Source organism: Paramormyrops kingsleyae, chromosome 5 (genome assembly GCF_048594095.1).
Source record: "Paramormyrops kingsleyae isolate MSU_618 chromosome 5, PKINGS_0.4, whole genome shotgun sequence".
NCBI classification, from domain to species: domain Eukaryota; kingdom Metazoa; phylum Chordata; class Actinopteri; order Osteoglossiformes; family Mormyridae; genus Paramormyrops; species Paramormyrops kingsleyae.
In genome coordinates, this window is record NC_132801.1 from 24,165,550 (window position 1) to 24,185,918 (window position 20,369).

The following is a 20,369-nucleotide window of genomic DNA, read 5'->3' on the forward strand; positions in this document are numbered from 1 at the left end:
GCAGCCACACCTACAGGTCTCATGAGGTCTCTGTGCAGACTCACAAAGCTAGGAATGGATGTCGATATGCGTCTGCGGGACGTAACTCTGTAACACAGTGGCGTGTTAATGAAGGCTGGACTGCAAGAAACACCAATAAGACCTGGTCACTCTGACTGCTGGCCTCTGATTGGCCCCCGGTGACAGTGGATTTAATACTTTAAACCCACCTTTGTACAGAACTAATGAGACCTTGTACTTTTAGAGAATATTGTCTTTTAAAAGACTTCTATTTGCTACTAAAAAAGCATGTCTTTAAAAAAGACATATTTGATTGCGTTTGTGGTAATGTTAATTTTAAAAACCCGTTATTTTGACCTTGTGGGGACATTTTTCGGTCCCCACATGGGGAAACTCAATTTTATAAAATTCTTTGAATGCAATCAAAAAACGAAAAATGCCAAAAGTCTTGTATTCTGCTCGGTTATGTTTAAGGTTGTAATAATTATAAGTGGTTAGGGGTTATGCCCTTAGAAATGAATGGAGAGTCCACACAAAGATTTAGATACCTAATCTGTGCGTGTGCGTGTGCGTGTGTGCGTGGGTGTATGCCCTGTAATGGGCTGGCACGCAGTCTACGGTGTATCTCAGCCTTCTGCACTGTGCTGCCTTGGAATGGCTCCATACACTCATGGATCCCCCCCGCCACCCTGACCAGGATATGCGGGTAGGAGATGGATGAAGAGATTGTGAAAATCGAATTGCCTTGTTCCCAAAAGGAATGGCCCTGATACCCTCGCCAGGGGCTCTTTGCTTAATCTGGAGCGTTTCAGCTCCACCAGCAGATGGCAGATATGAGCAGGCGTTATTGGCTGAGAGAAATCTAGAGTGAAAATGATAATAAAAGGGTGTTATCGAGTTAGAGGGCATTACTGCTGTTTGTTGTGAGTGATAATTTATAGCTATTTATGTCCTGTGCCTTTGTTCCTGAACAATCAGATTCACAGCACATTTACATTTGTTTATCTAGCAGATGCTTTTGTCTGAAGTGAAATACCAGCCAGGATAAGAGACCGGGGGCAGACAGTGTCCCTGGAGCCCTTGGGGGGTAAGAGCTTTGCTCGAGGGCCCAGTGCTGAAACCACTCTGCAAGCCATTGAATTTCAACCGGCAACTTTCTAATCGTTGAGTCCAAACCCACAGAGCCACACACCGAACCCCCATAAACAAAACTGATAACTGCATGGCTATCTGGTATCTCTGTAAATCAATGATATGCATATAAAATATTACCATTCCCTCTCTATAGGACAGGGGTGTCACTCCAGTCCTGGGGGGCCGGAGCCCTGTGTAGCTTAGTTCTCTAAGATGCCCGAGACAGACTAGCTCCCATTTGCTGCATTCTTCTGAGCAAATTCCATTGCGTATGGCCACAATGTGCTTTTCTGTCTGGGCCTTTTCTGAATGAAAACATTGACAGCCACTTCCTGCTTGCGGAGAACAGCTGGAGCCTCGCTGTGAGTAATGAGGAGGGAATCAAAACCCCGACACATGAGAAGATCCCAGCTGGCCACAAAACGCTGCTCTGTGGCGCCGTTGCCTTGAAAGATCCCCAGGGCTGCTCCCTCTGTGCCCCCACCCACCCACTACCACATCTCAGTACCCAGGCATGACCACCCCATGTGACCATCAGCTCCATGTCCCTCCGTGTTCCATCAGATGGAAAAAAAAACAGCCTGACCGGGAAAGTGTGAAAACTACATCCAACTACTCCATCAACAGACCGGTGTAGGAGAATTAAGTCAGAGGTTCTTAGAAATAGCACACTTTGAAGTTGAAATATTTCCCGCTGAAGTTTAAGATTTCATAAGCTTAATTTTGGATTAATATACATGTGAAAATAGGCAAATTTACTCACCAGATTATGACTTCATAATTGGGGCAATGTCAAGAAAATAAAAGGCTAAAATAAATGCCAATAGACACTCTGATGTAGCATAATGTCCCACATACAGTGACAGGAGACTGGCTCAGTGTCACAGCCTCTATGCTCACACCTGTGAATAGATAACCAGTGTCATCAGTGCTTATACACAAACCAGTAAACAGCCACTAAATTCAGGCACTGAATTCTCATTTATTACATATACTATTGTCTGAGGAACAATAGCCTACACAGAGATCATTTACACAGAGCCGGTAGCTGAAACATGCTCTTCAGAAGTGACAGCTCAGGCATTAGATACATCAAAGTTCCATTATCACCAAATATCCTGGCCTCTTCTTACCAATGACACATTCTTACACCAACATGCAAATATGTCACTGGTCCTGGCATAAGCACACATGGACGAGGGAGTTGGCACAGAGAACAAAGTCAGCCTTTTGGAAGGTGGGGGGGACATGTGAATGCAGTGGGAAACCTCCAGCGGGCGCTGACCCCCCTACCTTCTCGCTGTTTCACGGGACCAATCAGCAGCCGCGTTACTGAAATCACTCTCACTCACCCTGCAGCTGTACTCAGTGCAGCTGTGAAGGCGGAGAGGGTATACGGTGCAATGAGGGTTGCTGGGAAGTGCCAAACAAAATGTTTTTTTTTGGGGTGGGGGGGGTTTAGTTATGATTCACTTGGAACTTTTCAATATATACCAATAGCATTTCTCCAATTGAAAAAGAGTTGCAGGGGCCTATGTGACGAGACACGCTTAACTAATGCCAGCCTGCCTGTGCCGCCCTTGCCAAGGTATCTTGTTGCTGGCATGCTTGTGTTTATGCCTTCAGTATGATGGAGTACTGCCTGAGTAATGCAGAATGCTGATGAACGATGGCCCCTCCTCCACCCTCCTCTCCCCTCCTCTCCCCTCCTCTCCTCCCTCTCCCGCCGCAGCACCTGTGCCCCCCCCCCCCCCCCATCTCTCACCACCTCCCTGTGTCCTCTTATTGCATATTCTGCGATTTTACCTGCACTCGTTTCACTTCAGGTGAAGTCCTCACTGCACAGAGCTTGTCACACAGTGCCGGCGTATTAACTATGCGTGACCTTTAGCTGACGGTGAAGCCGACGCCCCAGAGCCCTGACACATTAGCTGCTGTGCGCACAGGATGCCAGAGCATGTCAGAGCGACACGTTGCCCACAAGTGGCCCCGGACTAACGCATGCTTATGGCTTTGCGCGTTTCCCTGCGTTTTTAAGGCAGTCGTCGTAGGCTTGGCCACCACTCACCGTGTATCTGTGACCTCACAAACCTTATACGACTTGGGGTTGGCTGGCGATCTGCCGATGCAGAGGGCTGTCCTGCTTCTTGTGGTGTCTTTCCTTCCCCATCGGCAGGTCGGACAGCTCCGCATACACCTTCAGCCTCGCCTCCATGCCTCCCTGTTCCCAGTGCCCTGGCTCCTGCTCCCCAGCCGGAGTCCTTTGAGGAGCTATAGCTTCTCCACGTTTCTGCAGAAGAACTCATTTCCAAGGCTGCCACCCAGTCGGGGCCAATGGGAAAGCAATACCTAAGGACAGCCCATCCACATTCCCATTAGGACAAGACGCTGTGTCGAGATCCAGCTCCGGCTGTTTCGCTACAGCACAGAATGATGTGATTGTGACAGCCATCATGTTATTTATGTAGCGGCCTTATCAAGTGTGATAAACATAGCTTATGCAGCAAGATATTTACAAAGGTGTTTTAGGTCGAGATTTCTCGCTCACGTGAACAACATCGCTGTCGTCCCATTTTTGCACTGTCGGTATTGTACATTTGTCTTGTTTTATTAATATGCAGACTCCAGTCAGTTCATATAAATATTTAATAGACAGTAGTTCATACCTCATATTGATGACTTGCACAGCAGTTTTCGTCAGTGGGGTTTGCCGGGTCGGTAGAGCGGCAGCTACTAGTCATGCAGATTGATGTGAAGGTTATAGCCCTGATATAACTGAGTAAGTTAATGGGCTTGTTACTATGTATAGTACAGGCATCATCCATGATATTCCTGGCCTCCAAGGCAAGACATAGAATCACTGACACACCCTCCGATGCAGCAGGAGGGACGCGGCACCACTGACACACCCTCCGATACAGCAGGAGGGACGCGGCACCACTGACACACACTCCGATGCAGCAGGAGGGACGCGGCACCACTGACACACCCTCCGGTGCAGCAGGAGGGACGCGGCACCACTGACACACCCTCCGATGCAGCAGGAGGGACGCGGCACCACTGACACACCCTCCGATGCAGCAGGAGGGACGCGGCACCACTGACACACCCTGCGATGCAGCAGGAGGGACGCGGAACCACTGACACACCCTCCGATGCAGCAGGAGGGACGCGGCACCACTGACACACCCTCCGATGCAGCAGGAGGGACGCGGCACCACTGACACACCCTCCGGTGTAGCAGGAGGGACGCGGCACCACTGACACACCCTCCGGTGTAGCAGGAGGGACGCGGCACCACTGACACACCCTCTGATGTAGGAGGGGGGGAGCACGGCACCACTGACACACCCTCCGATGCAGCAGGAGGGACGCGGCACCACTGACACACCCTCCGATGTAGCAGGAGGGAGACGCGGCACCACTGACACACCCTCCGATGTAGCAGGAGGGAGACGCGGCACCACTGAGACACCCTCTGATGTAGCAGGAGGGACGCAGCACTTCCCTGTTTGTATGCCGTGACCCTAACAGAAGGTCAAGGGAATGAGATATGGCTGTGAGCCAAATACACGATCGTCTGACCTGTCATGTAGAAGACTGAAATAATGCAGGTTAAGTACCATTTGCAGGGACAGTGGGACATCGCCAGACTAAAGGTTTTAGCTTACAGCCGACTCTTGCTGAGGTCAATCTCCTCACGTGGCTCGTGAGATAGAACTACAAAAATAACACGAGTCACAAGTGCATTTTGTGCAAAGCTGGGGCCAGGAAGGTATCCGTAATACAAAATTGACAGCAGTAAAGTTTTAAGCCAATGCTGTCATTGTAGTTTCTATTACAGTGATTCAATTACAGGTGCAGGACATATATGGCAGATTGTGAAATGTGGCCAAGAGAAGAGACTAGAAAAAATCTTCTCTTTGGGTCTCTCTAGAGCAAACCTTACCATCAATTTTGGCCTTAACGTTGAGCAGTACCTCAAATGGCTCCATGAAACTGAATCAATTTGTCAGTTATTATAGCTTTAACCTTTGTAAGCTCAAAAACGGAAGCTGTGCTTTGCAGCACAGAGAGATAAATCAGGTCTGAGTCACTGTGCAGCTGCTTTTCAGAGCATCTGTGTGTACAGTTTGCTGCCCCAGCCGGGTAAAAAGCTTATGCTCAATTTGTAGTGAAGTACCCTGAAGCAGCGCTTCACTGCAGAAATGGGGAAAATGGTGGAACACTGAAGAAAAGCCTTTTTTAAAGCGTATTTAAAATATGATGTTCCCATTACAAATAATAATTTAAAAACTGCTCCCAAATTTTTTGAATATGTGTTTAGGCTTATGTGGGTAGTTAAGGTTAGTAGTCGTGAGCAGTCAATGTGTGAGGCTGTGGCTGCACAGCTGTCTTTCTTCATGACATCAGCTCCTGGACAGCTGGGGGAGGGGAGGGTCTTATGAACCTCAGCAACAGCTCAGTGGCAAGATGGCAGGGATTTGCAAAATCAGTGTGATCTCCTTTAATTTAAACTCTTAGTAACCCCTTCACGAGGCCTTTAAAAAGAAATAGAAAGTCATATATGCAAGTAATGGTCATTTGTTAAACTACATTTAACAAAAGGCATTTCAATATAATAATAAGCAAAAAATATTTAATAAAAAGGTGAAGAAACATTCTCTGGTGGGAGGTAAGAGTCTTGAAAAGGGGAACCAGGTGACCAGGTTTGATGTCCTGCTTAATGACCGACTGATGCTCATGCCCTTGATGGGTAATACTGGCATTTTCTAGTAACTTGGCAGGATCTCCATTCTTATAAATATGTTTCACTGTCTCTGGCATCGCAGCAGTTTCCTCAGCCCTGGCCTGATGCTGTCAAATCAGTCCATGCTGAAATGCATAATGTAATGTATGCTATCTGTCCTGTTCCTACCCTACCTTGCTCCCCATAAAAATATTTTCCCCAAAATAAAGACCGTTTCCTGTTCAGTCCCATATCTTGTGGTTCTATCTGCTGTCCCGGCTATTCTTGCAAAATGTCGTCCTCTTCCCAGGCTGTCTAGGCAGGTGTGGGTTGATTTGTTTACTGTAATGTTTGTAAGATGAGGGAACTTCTGCTAATATAGAGAATGAAAACAGGCACAGGATTTGGACATAAAATATTTATTTAAAAACACAAATATGATAAGTTAATTATCAGGTAGTCCACAAATATTGTGGGAATGGTATCAATACAGTCATAGAGGGAGAAAAAACATACATGGAAAAAACTTTCAGGAACAGATGATCCTACAATATTTTGATTAGAAAATTCTTTTAAAATTTAAAAATGAACAAAATCAGATCAAAAGGACAGTAATATTAATCCTCATTTGAATTGTTCACTCTGTCTTCTCTTCAGAGAAAAATGACATAACACTTGTTTTAATAACAGGACAGTAAAAAATGTGATGAATCCCAGCCTGAATTTGCATATCTCTGCTCGCCATCTCCCTGTAGAATATCTTCCCTCATTTCAAGAGCATATATTCAAAATTTAAGTGTAATACTCTTAAAAAGTTAATTGGAAAACAAGAGAAACTGATGTATATTTGCATGTGTGTTTGCTTAAAACAGACGGTAAACATTTAAACATATCATGCAAAAAAGTAAAGTCTGCTCAAAACTTTAATAGTAGTCTGTTTTTGTAGCTTTTAAAAATTGACCTTACTTTGTCATTCCCCCGGGGGAAAAAATGTAAATGCCCCCAATGTAAAATAAACCATGATTTAGAATAATTCTGCAAAAAGACTTTATTTTTCAAGTCCATGTTCATAAATTCATTGCAATGTTTCTATTGAATAAAGTAAATCAGATGTAATTATTTAAACCCAGTTTCATGAAAGTTGTAATTAACAGCTGAGATCCCTAATTGGCTAATAAAGTCAGGTGACTGCTGAGGTAAGCAGTGTCCCATCCGCCACTGGGGTGGAAAATGTGTCTGGGTTGGTTCATTGAGTGGTATGTATGCAGGTGTGTGAAAAGACAAGACACCATACATGCATTAAGGATGAAGAGTGACAAGAAACATAATCATCAGTGACCGACAGCCACACTCCTCACGCAGCGCAGATGCTGGCAGTGGAGGCCTGAAATTCGGCACAGATACCAGATCCGGAGTGAGATGTGAGTTTTGGTAAAAGCGTGTGGCCAATCAAGGCCACAGACATATTTAACAAACAATACGAGAAGCGATCCTGGGCTGAGATGTAACATGAGTCTTTTGTAATTCCATTTGCAATTCTCATTAATGCATTTTTAGGGATCAAATGGAACCTAACAAACCTCCCATGGCATTTGTGATGAAGTTAATAATGTGCGCATCTTTTCTTTACCTTTTAGTAGCTGTGTGTTGGTTGTTCCCCTTAACAGTCCACGTTGCTCACTCTTCTTGATTTTGGAGCCCATACCCACCTTCCAAGATTCCCTACCAGTAAAAGTGGACAGAAAATCCACCAGCCCCTTACCCCCCTCCCCAACCCTTCCACTGTCCAGCCCCCTCCCCGCCACCCCCAGTATAGTGAGAGACCCCCAGTGTCCAGGCCCTCATCTCTCAGCTTCCATGACAACGCTGGCCTTCTGTTCAGCGGAGGCTTGCTGAGTGACCGCAGCGGGCCAGCCAGGAGGGGGCGCCTGAGAGACCGCCTGTCCCTGTGTCCACAGTCCCTGTTGCCCGGTCCCTGGCGGAGGGGAGGTGGCCACGGAGCTGCCGCTGCTGCCGTTGAAGCTTTCGGAGGCTTTGAGGCGGGAGAACATGGTCAGCGCGTCGGGGAAGTTGGGGGGCGTGGCGGGCGTGTTGGCCGGAGTGCACATCTGAAGTGAGACGGGGGAGGGCAGAGGCACGTCACGCATACAAGAGGGGCACGCAGGAGGTGTCGTTAGCGTCCCTGACGGACTGTCAATCCCATCTGCCTTTGCCACTGGCCGCAGAGGTGTTTCCCGCTCGAAAGTTAGTGCTATTAGTAACTGTTACTAACCGTTGTTTGTGCAGGAATCCCCGTGTTGTTGTTTTTCTGTTCACCTCTTAGAAGGAGGGAGAGGAATGGAAACTGTCCCCCCCCCCAATCCCCAAAGACCGCGCCGACATTCCTGCCCCCAGCCCGGGGTTCCTCCTGTTTATTTAGAGTCATCCACTCAATGGCTTTGTTTCCTGTATCCGAGCCCAAGCCTGGCATCACCCTGTCCCGCTCTGGTGCCCGCTCCCTTCCGCACGATGACCTTGCCTGACCTGACCCTGCATTGTTCTCCCTGCGAATGCCTCAGCAGACAATACCCCCCCCATCAAGGATGACTGCCTCCCCCTTTATGACACCTGCTCCACCAACAACCCTCTGGAGCAGAAAAACACGGCCACAGTGGACACCATCCGCGTGGGTCAGGGCAAGGACACGGTGTGACCGTCACCGCGGCTCAGTAGCTGCCGAGAGACACAGCAAACGCCTGTTTAGACGCTGATATGGGCCGTGCCGTAACCGGAAGGCGTGCACAGCAACAGCAGGGCTCACCTGCTATTCTTGGCAAGTCCCAATTTGCTTAACACAAAAATCTGTTAAATGACACAGAATTACTTTGCTTAAAGCCCAGGTCCATGACAGCTTGTCCAGTACAGAATGACACTGGGCCAAGCCCAGCCCAGGTACTGGATATCCTGGACAGGAACCAGTCCATCAGAGGGCCACAGGGCCCATACACTAAGGGTGTAACAGTACACAGTACATTATCGAACATGTGAACCACGGTAATTACGATATGCCTGTCATTTTCCAGTGTCTACTGGCGCGAATAATAGACAGAGTTTTTTTTCGAGGACAAGAATTTGAATTTCATTATACATCAGCAGATGTTGTAAATTATCCACCTCCTGGCTAAAGGTAGCCACATACTTCAAAAGTGATCGTCATTTTAGCGATACGACACTGTATGAGCGGTGATCCCACCCACTGGCGACAATAGGCTGACATAACGTGACTCCATGGGGTTGGTCAGCAGTCCGCATGCTTTTACCACACTGCGCTCATCTTTAAATGGTGTAAATTCATTTGTGTATTTATGTTAATTGTAAATGTCGTACTTGTATAATGTCTGGTGTGGAATGTGTGCGTACCTTTAGTGCAGGGTTATTCAAATCACGGTCCTCGAGGTCCGAGCACTGCTGGTTTTCCAGCCGTCCGTTACCTGTCAGTCAGGTGTGAAGCCTCTGACCAATCAGAATCAGTAATTATATAAATAACTACCTGGGAGAACTGAAAACAAGGCCTGGATTTGGAATCGAGGTCCAGATTTGAAGAACCCTGCTTTAACGTGTAACTGCGAGGGTCATGTAAACTGTTGGTTTCCTTATCAGTGCCACTGCTATTATTAAACTGATAGTGACTGTTAATAAAGAGAGTATTTCATTTTTAAAAAGCAGTCATGTACTTTATTAAAATACTTTTTTTTACCCCATTTATGTGGGTCTGCTGCACCAAAAACATTCCGCACTGTCTTGGGTTTGTAATATTGATTATCTATCTACTTACACTTACTGTGCTGTGATTGTATGCTTTTTGATTTTTAAGGGTGATATGCTTAACTTCCTATAGAAATAAAATTATTTTTCCTTATAAAGAGAAATTTGATATTCCAAAAGTTTTCTTCCAAAAATGTATGTAATATTGCCTGTACAGGTACTGTACATAGTATTGTATGTACATTGTTAATTTAAAATACACAAAATGACAAAACACCTACAGGTTCTCAAAGTTATCATCTAGAGCCACTTTGCCTGCATGTCCTTGGACTGTGAGAGGAGACTGGAGAACCAGAGCAGAAGTGGGATTCGAACCAGCAGCCTTGGAGGTATGAGACTGCAGTACTGCCACTGAGCCCCTGTAATCAAAATTCTGGGGTCTTAATGCTAATTTAATACCATATTGAGTCAGATTAAGCAAGTCCTTTAACATGATCGATATAAAAGACTAAATGACAAGAACCTGTGTCAGGAAGCATCTGGCCTTTCGGCGCAGACAAACCCCCTTAGCAGGGCTACATGAGTGCACATGCTGCTCATCATCACAGGGGGTCCTACTGCGGGCACAAGTGCCAATAAACCTGGCACAGGACACAAAGAAGGACCACGAAGGTGCCCGCATCGGCGGCCCAGCCGGTCTGTGACGGAAAGAGGCGCGTGTGCCCCGAAACCCGGGAGAGCCTCTGCCAAACGCTCAATACGTCAAGAGGAAGGCATGAATCCGTCGGCCTGTCAACGTAGCATTACTGCAGATTCTCTCTTCTAGAAGATGAAAGCCTTAAAATAAAAAAAAATAAAAAACGAAATACAGCCAGAGCGATTCTGCCTACCCAGATAAGCTAAGCTATACTGTTAGATTGTCTTACGCTGATTCCACATCTGGCGAGCTCACACAGATCTGTAGCCCCGTCTTTGCTGGAACAACCTTGACTAGGACTTATCGATCGGCAATAAGAGAATCCGGAACGGAGCCCATTATAAATGTACGGCTGGTTACGGAAGCCTGCATACTGCGCCAAGCAGGGTGCCCAAGTAACGGAGAGAGCACGGGGGAGTGACATCCGAGCCCAGTGCAACACACCCCATGAAAATGCTGGCTATGCCCCCCTGAGCGGGGCCTGGGGATTTGCAGAGAATGGACGATGCAGAAAGCCCAGTGCTGCCCTGATTTTAAGGAAGCTCACTGCGTGCATGTCACTGCAGAAATGCTGTCTATCAGCCGGTATGAAAAGTGAGCACCCTCTGCCTGTGGACCACGTCACTCCATGCTGACATGCTGGTCAAATTTAAGTCACCAAAAGAACAAGGAAGAACAATCAGGCATCCCAAAGAAGTCAGACGAGCTAAAAGCCAGCTTGGCTTGCGTTCTTCAGAGTATTCACAATGAAACTGTACACCCTTGTGCAAATTAATTGAAACGTGATTTTCAGTCTCTTTCCAGAAAGCCAACAATATGCCTTCATGAGTCATGTTTTCAATGGGTTAGGAAATTTCATCATTGACCATCTTTCAGCATGATCTAGCCTGTGCCTTGTGTCAAAAATGGGGAGAGGAAAATTGAGGTTCTTTACTGGCCCGGATTTAAACTCCATAAAGAATCTGTGACCAATCTGCAAGCAACACCTTTGTGGAATGGAAGGTACCACAAAAGATAAGCTTATTCAGGCATAATTCAAAGTACAGTACTGGGACCCCAAGATCATCAAAGACCGCTTTATAATTGTTGGATGCTATGCCAAATCACATTCAAAAAACAGAGGAGGCCATATTATATATTGAAATGTCGATATGAAGAATTTGGTTTAATTAATCTGCACAAGGGTGTATTTTGTGTAGTACATGCAACATTCCTGGGAAATGGCTCATTTATGTGTGATTTTTACAAACAGTAACTGAGTGATTTACGCAGACAGATGACCAATTATTAATTATGATTTTTTGAAAATAAACTGAACACTTGAGTGTGAGGTTATCCGTGACTCACATGTGCCCCACGTGCTTCTGGGTCACATGGTGTTCAGACAGAGCTCACTCTCGCCATCATTCAACTCTGGGCCTGTAACATCTTGTATTTGTCACTTTCCAGGGCAGCATAAATCATGAGGAGAAGCTCCTGCTCCGGCTCCTCAGAGGCAGCAGGTTAACGACAAACTTTTACGATGAAGGTTTCTGGGATGGTCCCCTCAAAAGCACTAGCAACAACAAACAATATGTAATTCCAATTAATCCAGTGAAAGAGCAAACTGGATGAGAGGCATCCACTGTGGGCCCAGTTAATCCACAGGCCTCTCCATCGCTCCCGGCTCCCTGGGAGTGCTGGTGGGCACAGCGGAGGCTCTCAGCCCTCCGTTTACAACTTTCCCCCTCCCTCCATGCCATCTGGGATCAGTTCCGGGCCTCTGCTGCGAGTTTAGGTGCAGAAATCAGCCGGCACTCGGCCTAATACGTGACTCACTGTTGATAAGATCTGAACATCCTCTGTCAAATTCTGAAATGCCCACTAGGAATACATATCTCTACTGTAGAATAAGCGCCAAATACATTTTTTGAAACAATAATATGAGAAAATAGGTTTCTATCAAATCTCAACGAATGCACAAAAAATGCTTCATTATTCCACATACTTATGCATGGTGCTGCGGAGCTTCATAACAGCTTCATAAACTCAGTGGCACTCAGGTTAGCGCTGATGCGTCAGACTCGCACCTATACCCCAGCTCAGGGGGGGGGGCAGGTCTCCTCCCATGCTTCCAAAAACATGACTGTCTATGGGCGCCACTCCGACCAGGATAAACAGTTCAGAGATGGACAGTTGGAAGTTATTAAAGCAATTCAAGGTGACAGCTGGATACTGCAAGATAAAGTACCTGGCAACCTGCCCCCCACCAAGCCAAGTCTGTACAGCCGTTTCTACTCTAAGTGTGATAAACAGGCAGCGTGAATTTCCTCTAATAAAAAATTATTCCAGCATTAACCAGCACCTTAGTTGTGGGAGGATTATTACTGAGAGGGCAGACTGATCATTAACCCGCCTCAGGCTGATTGTTGACACTGCAGTGATGTTTTCCCATCAATAAGCGTGGTGGTAAAATCCTCCATGTGTGCCCATCAGGAAGAGGACTGGAGGAAAAATACAAGATGAAGAACAGCCAGAGTATCCTAAAAAGGGGGTTTATCTGCATGGGTGATCAAGAAGTTTGCCTGCATCGTATGGTTTATGGGAACGAGCCCTAAGCCTCCGTTAGACTGTACAGGTGAACGAGCCCTAAGCCTCCGTTAGACTACAGGTATATAGGTGAACGAGCCCTAAACCTCCATTATACTGTATAGGGGTAAAAATCCATACTCTTGTCTCAGTTGAGGTCTGAGGTGGACTAAGAGTCCCACCACTGACACATATCCAAGGGTTATGCGTGAGAAAGATGAGTGCCGATATTTATTCCCCTGAGGAGGTCATGGTTTAGCTTAGCTATTTATCTCCCCCTTTGCCACACTCTCACACTCACAAAACACCTGAAGAGAGACAGCTGTGCGGCTGGAAAGCAAGTATGAAGCAGCAGCAGCAGCAGACGATCAGCTCACATCTGCTCCTTACCCTCCTCTGCTCAGCCCTGGGAACAGATCCTCCAGGAAACCGAGCAGGACCGTGGAGCCATGCCCAGACCTCAGCAGCGGGGGTACCATTCAGACAGGACCGTGGAGCCCCGAGCAGACGCCACTTAAAACAACACACATAGAATAGAGGATCCATAAGTCCGTCTGGCAATCAACCACTATACAATCAAGAGGACTAAGAAAAAGCTACATCTAGTCATAGCATTCAAGGAAACATCATAAAGGAAAAACAATCCCAGTTCTATCTGAGGAACCAGCAACTAACAACCCAGGAGACAGAAAAACGCTGTTTCATAACTCACAGGACACTAAGGACACGGTGACCTTGGCAAAAGTAACAACACAGCTTCTATGGAAACTTGACCTGACTTTGTAAAACTTCACCCCTCCCCATAGCAATTAGCCCACACTCTAAGTCATGCTCTCAGGTCTGGAACTGAAAACACTGTTAAACTTTGACTCTCCTTATCAGCATATTTCATTCTTACTTCTGTTTTGCTCTCTAAAACACCTGGAGTCATGTGCATTAGGGATGCTGGTGTCTTTTCAGTATGAAAAACAGAAGAAGACTCTCATGCTTCCTTAAACATTTATTATTGTTATTATTGTTCATTGTTTATTGTCAGTTATTTTTCTGTTTCATATTTTTGGCACAGCTGCATGGATGCTCTTCTCCACAAAACTGTTCATTCTGAATTTTTCTAGCCCCTTTGTGTCCAACACTAAGGACACATCCCAGGATGTACACTGAGTCAGTAGGAAGCAGAGTGGAGGCGAGGATGGGGAACAGGCCTGACAGAAAGTAGTCACCCACACTTCTCCTTTTTAAAAGTGACAGTTATGGCCTAGTGGCCCCCCTCAGAAGGTTTTGGAGGAAGCCCACGCACGTTGGCACCAAAAGTCACAGACCAATAATGCCGCCTTTACCAGGATGACATGACACAATAACAACCCCATGGAGTGTTAACCCAGCTAAGAACCCAACACGGTGCACAGAAGCACCACATTTTTCCCCAAACACTGAACACAGCTCACAATTATCACCTCACTAGATGACAGACTGTCTAAAAATCATACGTGCCACCACTCTGATAGATAGCTTCCTGTACACTCAATACACTACAACTGCTCTCCATCAATATTAAATTCAATGAACTGAATCAATATATATGGGGCGATTTCACATAATGGCAATTTAATTTCACACTTAAATATTATCAGTTTGATATTATTGCAATTCTTAAGTTAAAAACACCTCTTCACTGTTACAGATCAATACAGCAAAGCGCTAGATGAGTGACCATTGTGCTTATCTTCGTAAGCAAGATATAACAAGGTGCCCAGAGACTCCATGAACAGTAACATCAACATCAACACGCAGACCAGCACAGTATATAAACTTGGTCCTCTTTTACTGACATTGTGTAATACTGGGATTTTTTGTATTTTCATGGAGGAAACAGTCTTAAACCAGAATGTGGTCAACAGCAATCGGTTTAAAAAAATAAACAAATAACGATAATAATAATAATATTAATAGTAAATGTTCTAATGCAGTATTCCAGAATGGACCCCAGGTCAGCACTTAGGCCTATAGTCAAACCACTATCCCTCTGCTAACTTTTTTTCTCCATTTGGCTTCAAGCTACAGAAAGTGACTGTTTTCTGGGTGTGCAAGCTGAGGCAACATTTGTGTTTATACAAGCCGGCTGCTCGATTCCTGGTGGCTGGAGGAGGGATAGCCATTGGAGAAGGAGGCTTGAGGGGTGGAAAATACCAGTGACCAAAATACAAACACGGCAGGGCATTCTAAGCCGTTCAGGGTCAGCAGGTGGCGTGGTAATTAAAGAACTGAACTCTCATCCACATTCAGCTCCACCCGGTCAGAAAAATTTCACTTTAGAAAAACACATCCGTAAGCCATCCGGCCGAAGGGGAGAAAATAAAACTACGCTTTGCCAGCCCCTCGAGAGAGTGGTGTCTGTTTGGCAAACAGGCCATGTAAATATTGGACAGCCGGCCTATAGACCAAGAGCTCCGCCAAAGGGTGTACAGAGAGAAACCTCACTGCTGAACTACAGACAGCATAACAGGCTGGACACTTGCTTCACGGGGGGAAAGCCACACTTTAAATCAAGGTAATGCATTCTTATGAGATATACCCACTTCAATTAAAATGCTATCAGAGAAATAGGAGATTCTTTCTCAAAAGGTACAGCAGCAGGAGCCCTGCTTGGACTTGGGAATGGTCAGAGAGTGAAACAGGGACAGTGCGATTTCATGAAGAGCACACGGGGCAGCAGACACGCCCCAGCACCATGGCAGCTCGACTCTGTCCCAAAGGAAGCGATGCTCTGCAGTCACCAAGCTGCATCACTGCTGCGCAGCTTGAGCCTGAGGGGGAGCTGGTCCACACCAGCATGACCATGCACCTCTACCTACACGACTGTTCTACCATGAGCCAAAAAGTTTTCAGGAGAGTAACTCTATTAAAGCTGACGTTATGCTATAGCTTGGTTTCCTATCAAGTACTAGACTCCTAAACTGAGACTGTGGGCCTGCCTGAAGTAATGCAGCATCACCAAATTACAAATATTTATGCTAATTTCCAGAACACTTCAAGGCGATCCTAGCCGACACTATGTAGTTATAACACTAGCCGTTTTTGTTGCATGATATAAGTGTAAATACAAGTCTGTGTGAGAGTGTGCCACATATGAAACCTCTGATCATCTGATTACCAGTCAAGAAATCAGAAACCCAGGTAGTAAATGACTAAAAGAGTTTGGACATGGAGATACACCAACGGCATTTTGGATTGCATAATGAGAGAGAAAGCAACAACAGGTTTCACTCTGCATTTTAGTGTGCATGACATTCCTTTTTGTTTCTCCTGCAATCAAGGAGTGCAATTTATGCACCCCTGTAGACGACTAAAGCACACCGGAACAGAACCTCAGAGCTTGCCTGTACACATCCCCCACCATCCAACATATCATCAGCCTGTTTAAAGTGAGATTTCATGAAGCCTAACCAGCCTCGAAGGTCAGGCCATGTTTTACTAAGCAGCAATTGGCTGATTTCTACAGAGCAGAACAGTTTCACCTTGTAACATTATTAAACCTTAAGGGGGGGGGGTTTAAGAAAAGCACTTCTCCTGTCCAATGTATCTTGCAACTAAACAAAAGATGGCATCAATGGAGATGCCATCAAAAATCATCACTATATTGCCAAAAATTGCAACTAGGTTCATTTCCAATGTAGTATTCAATTACAACAATTTCAGAAGTACTGCAGATTAATAGGCAGTCCCTATGTTAATATTGGCTTACAGAAGTACTTCAATATTGAATTTCTTCTTAGATGATTGCATTATGAATGGTGCATACGTTTCTCTATACAAGTAGCTTCACTTGCATCATATATGATTGCTTTTTAAACGTTTTTGTGTACAATTTGGCATACATTTACTTTAAACAGGTTTCCTTAATTTAATTACGCTTAGCTTTGCACTTTCACCAGCACAATCCCAGTTAAGGATTTTGCAAACCCAAACAAAGAAAGCAGGCACATGAACCCACAGGAGTTTTCTACAAAGCTAAAATGCAACATTTCTGGAAAGGAAAGAATATTCCATAGACATCCGTCTATCTTCCATAACCACTTATCCAGCATAATGGTGTGCTGAGTCTGGAGTCAGTCCCAAGAAGCACAAGGTACGTCAGGCCATTGCAGCGCACACTCTATTATATTGAATTTCTCTACAAATCACCCCGAAATCCTCGAGTGACCAGACCACTACGTTTATACGCAGATGTCACACACTGATCATTTTTTTAAAAATATGGTTATATAAATATAGCTATGATATAATCCAAACTGAAATGTATGGACATTTCAACGAAAGAGTGACACCTTAATAATCTGCCAGAGTTACACCATAACCACCATTAACTAGCCAAGCAGACTGACAATAAATAATCATCGTAATGTAATCATCGACTGAAATATTTCTCATTGTCCATTGTCCGACTGTACAACCAACCATATTCATTAATAAATAAAAGTAGAAAGCAGGCAGTAGAGAGTCTTTAAGCACAGGCAGTATGCATGCCCAGTATTTACTAATAACGATGCCCTAGGGTATAATGAAGGCAAATGTGAACAGAGAAAAGAAAAGAGGAGGAAAAACTGCAGCACAATGCTGGTCATGTTCCTGGAAACACCCGCCTCACGCTTGTGAGATACGCTTCCAGTGCCGCAATAAAAACACGGACGCTGAGACTGTGAGGGGCTCCCAGCCGTGCGGCACCGGCTCCGGCAGCCACGTCTCATTTCAGACGGTGCTGCGTGAAATTAAGCATTGTGGACATTTCACGGCATCCTGGAAATGTGAGACGGGGAGCTTTTAACGTGGCAAACTGTGTTTATCTGCGGCTGCCTCGCGTCTCCGCAACATGGCGGACAATGACACAATGGTGCTAGTAGTAATAGTAATAGTAGTAGTAGTAGTAGTAATAATAATAATAACAATAATAACAATAATAATAATAATAATAATACTCACCATTTGATGGTGGTGGCTGTATGGGATATTTGTTTCTTGGAAAAAGGCACTAAGTGCAGTCTAAACAAAAAGAAAACAAATTACCTAGTTACAAAATATCACTATATTGTGCCTTTCCTTCAGGGGGTTGGATAATAAGGTCATTATTTAGATAACGCGCACAAATCATTAAAATTGTTTTCAAAACGTGCCGTCCACATTACTCTTCTGTTAAGTGTGTAGTCTTGCTTACTAACCAACAATCAAAACTGCACTCGTGTCTGTTCATTTCAGAGCAGGGATCTCCTACTGGGTTAGAAGGAAACGCTTTATACTATTAACAGTTAAGTACAGTCGTACGTACAGCTCATTTATCCACGTTTAATTTTTTATTGTAATACAACGATCAAATATCTGAAGAAAAGCATATATGTATAATATGTATGCATGAATAAAATATTTTACATAATTCACCACACAAACCTACAATCAACATGGCAATCCGATTTAAGTCATGAATACACTGTCACATCCACGATATAGTAGCTTGCTAGCTATAGCTGAGTGTCCTTACCTCGAACTGCCAATGTGCCGCTTGTAAAAGCTGCTTCGCCTGGTCCGCCGCACATCCTGCTGTCAGGACAAACTGGTTTATCATTACTTGGTGCTTCAGTTCGTCCATATTTGCCGGAGCGGATTTTCTAAGCGTGTATTTAGTGTTGAGCCTGGGGTTCAGTCTTTGTAGTTTTTTTTCCCCCTTTTTCCTGCGGTTCCTCTCTCAGTCATCCACCATTACAGCCGGCTGAGCAAACACAAATATTTACTGTATGAGCATTGCCAATGTACTGAACGTTACGGGATTGACAGGAAGGAGCAGCCAATGAAAAAGACGAACGGCCATCGGTGGGGGTGGGGACATACAAAGGATCCGCCTCTACTGAGGGTTCTGCTGAGAAACGGTTTGTTGTAGGTTTCCAAAGAAACATATCATATACAACATCCGTTCAAAATGTGGACTTAGAAAGCTTCCTCTGCTATTAAGTAATAATATTAACAAATATTTGTAACTGTGACCACATATATAGATAAGTACATATATATAATATATCTTTATTTGAGCCGCCTTCTCTGTTTTCGCTTGGCTTTGGACTACAAGTCCCGGCAGCACACGTTTTGTTTGTAAAATTCAGCAGGGCAAAAATTTGTGAATGACGGCCACTCCTGTCCAGTTTCCATGCGCTGTGTCACTAGCTTACCAAATAAGGTAAACAAATGCTTAAGCACCAATAAAATCGAGCCGGGGCGGCGCTGTCTTGTATGTCTGCGTGTGTGTCGTTTGGGAACGGCTTGTGTGAATAGGTCACATATTTACGCATTCAGGTTTAAAATGTATTCTTACCTAAGTAACGACACAGCTATCCGGATGCTGCCTCAAACTACAACATAACTCTTTTTCTGTATATTATTTAATACTTGTAGATAATGGTAACCACGCCACAAAATTCTGAAAAGTATGTGGTTTGTAAATTATACATTGGTTATGGCTTGAACGCTTATGGAATTGTTTTGGAATGAGAAGGGTTTATTAATTTTTAAGATTTTTTTTTAAAAAAACAGCAAATACAGCAATTATCCTTTATTGAAGTAACAGTTCCATATATGGAAATTCATATTTGATTTGTTATGGTTAAATTATAAATTAAAATTTATAATTTTATATATATATTATATGTAATTTAAAAAATATATATTTAAATTTATTTAAATACACATTTACACTTCATTGCTTATAAGTTATAACTGACAATATATAAATATGCGATAATCTATAATTATAACTTTAACATATCCAATATGTACATATGAAATCCTAAAAAGTACATTTCTTTTTTTGGTACAGCTTGCTATTATTATTTAGTTATTTGTTTGTTTGTTTTTACTACTTATCATTATGTTCCATTTTGTTTTGTGTTTCAATGAACTGGTGTTACTCAGTTTTCCATTTTGGATATCCATGGTAAAGTGCATTACACCCTGTCTCTGAGTCACTTGGGTATTAATTCCAATTCTGAAGAATGGGAAATTTTTACCGGATTAATTGTTAAATGAGGTCATACAAACTGTGCTCTGGACAGACTGGACAGGTCATAAGTATGTTATTCCTGGTATGAGGTAATCTGGATCAGAACCCCCAAATTCTGTTACTTAAATGTGAGCAATCTGTCTATCATTTTGTTTACCCAAAATATATTCACGACAGGCATACATGAAATCTCTCTGTTGCAATTAGTTCTGATATTTATGCTTTTGTTATGTGAACTTACTACTGTGTGTGTTCCAGCTTATTATTCACTGCTATGTTTTACTTGAGGCTGAATTCCATTAATGTTATCTTTCTCTCTGATTTGCATGTGATAAGAGATCAGTAATATTTAACTGGAAATAAAACTGCTAAACTACTATTTCTGCATATTTGATGTTGTGAGTGTTCGATGAACAAATGGGTGATTGTTTCCACTTGAACGGTTGCAATGAAAGCAC

The 20,369-nt window shown here is 44.2% G+C and overlaps 1 protein-coding gene across 1 annotated transcript; it reads right to left on the reverse strand.

The window, feature by feature from the left end:
• Window positions 1–6,266: 6,266 nt before the first annotated feature.
• On the reverse strand, window positions 6,267–18,668 carry ubald1a (UBA-like domain containing 1a). The gene is made up of 3 exons (XM_023835812.2): window positions 18,403–18,668; window positions 17,850–17,909; window positions 6,267–7,971 (listed from the first exon to the last, which is right to left on the reverse strand). Exons 1-3 carry the CDS (start codon window positions 18,508–18,510, stop codon window positions 7,705–7,707), a joined length of 435 nt encoding a protein of 144 aa, XP_023691580.1. The 5' UTR covers window positions 18,511–18,668; the 3' UTR covers window positions 6,267–7,704.
• Between the last annotated feature and the right edge of the window lie 1,701 nt (window positions 18,669–20,369).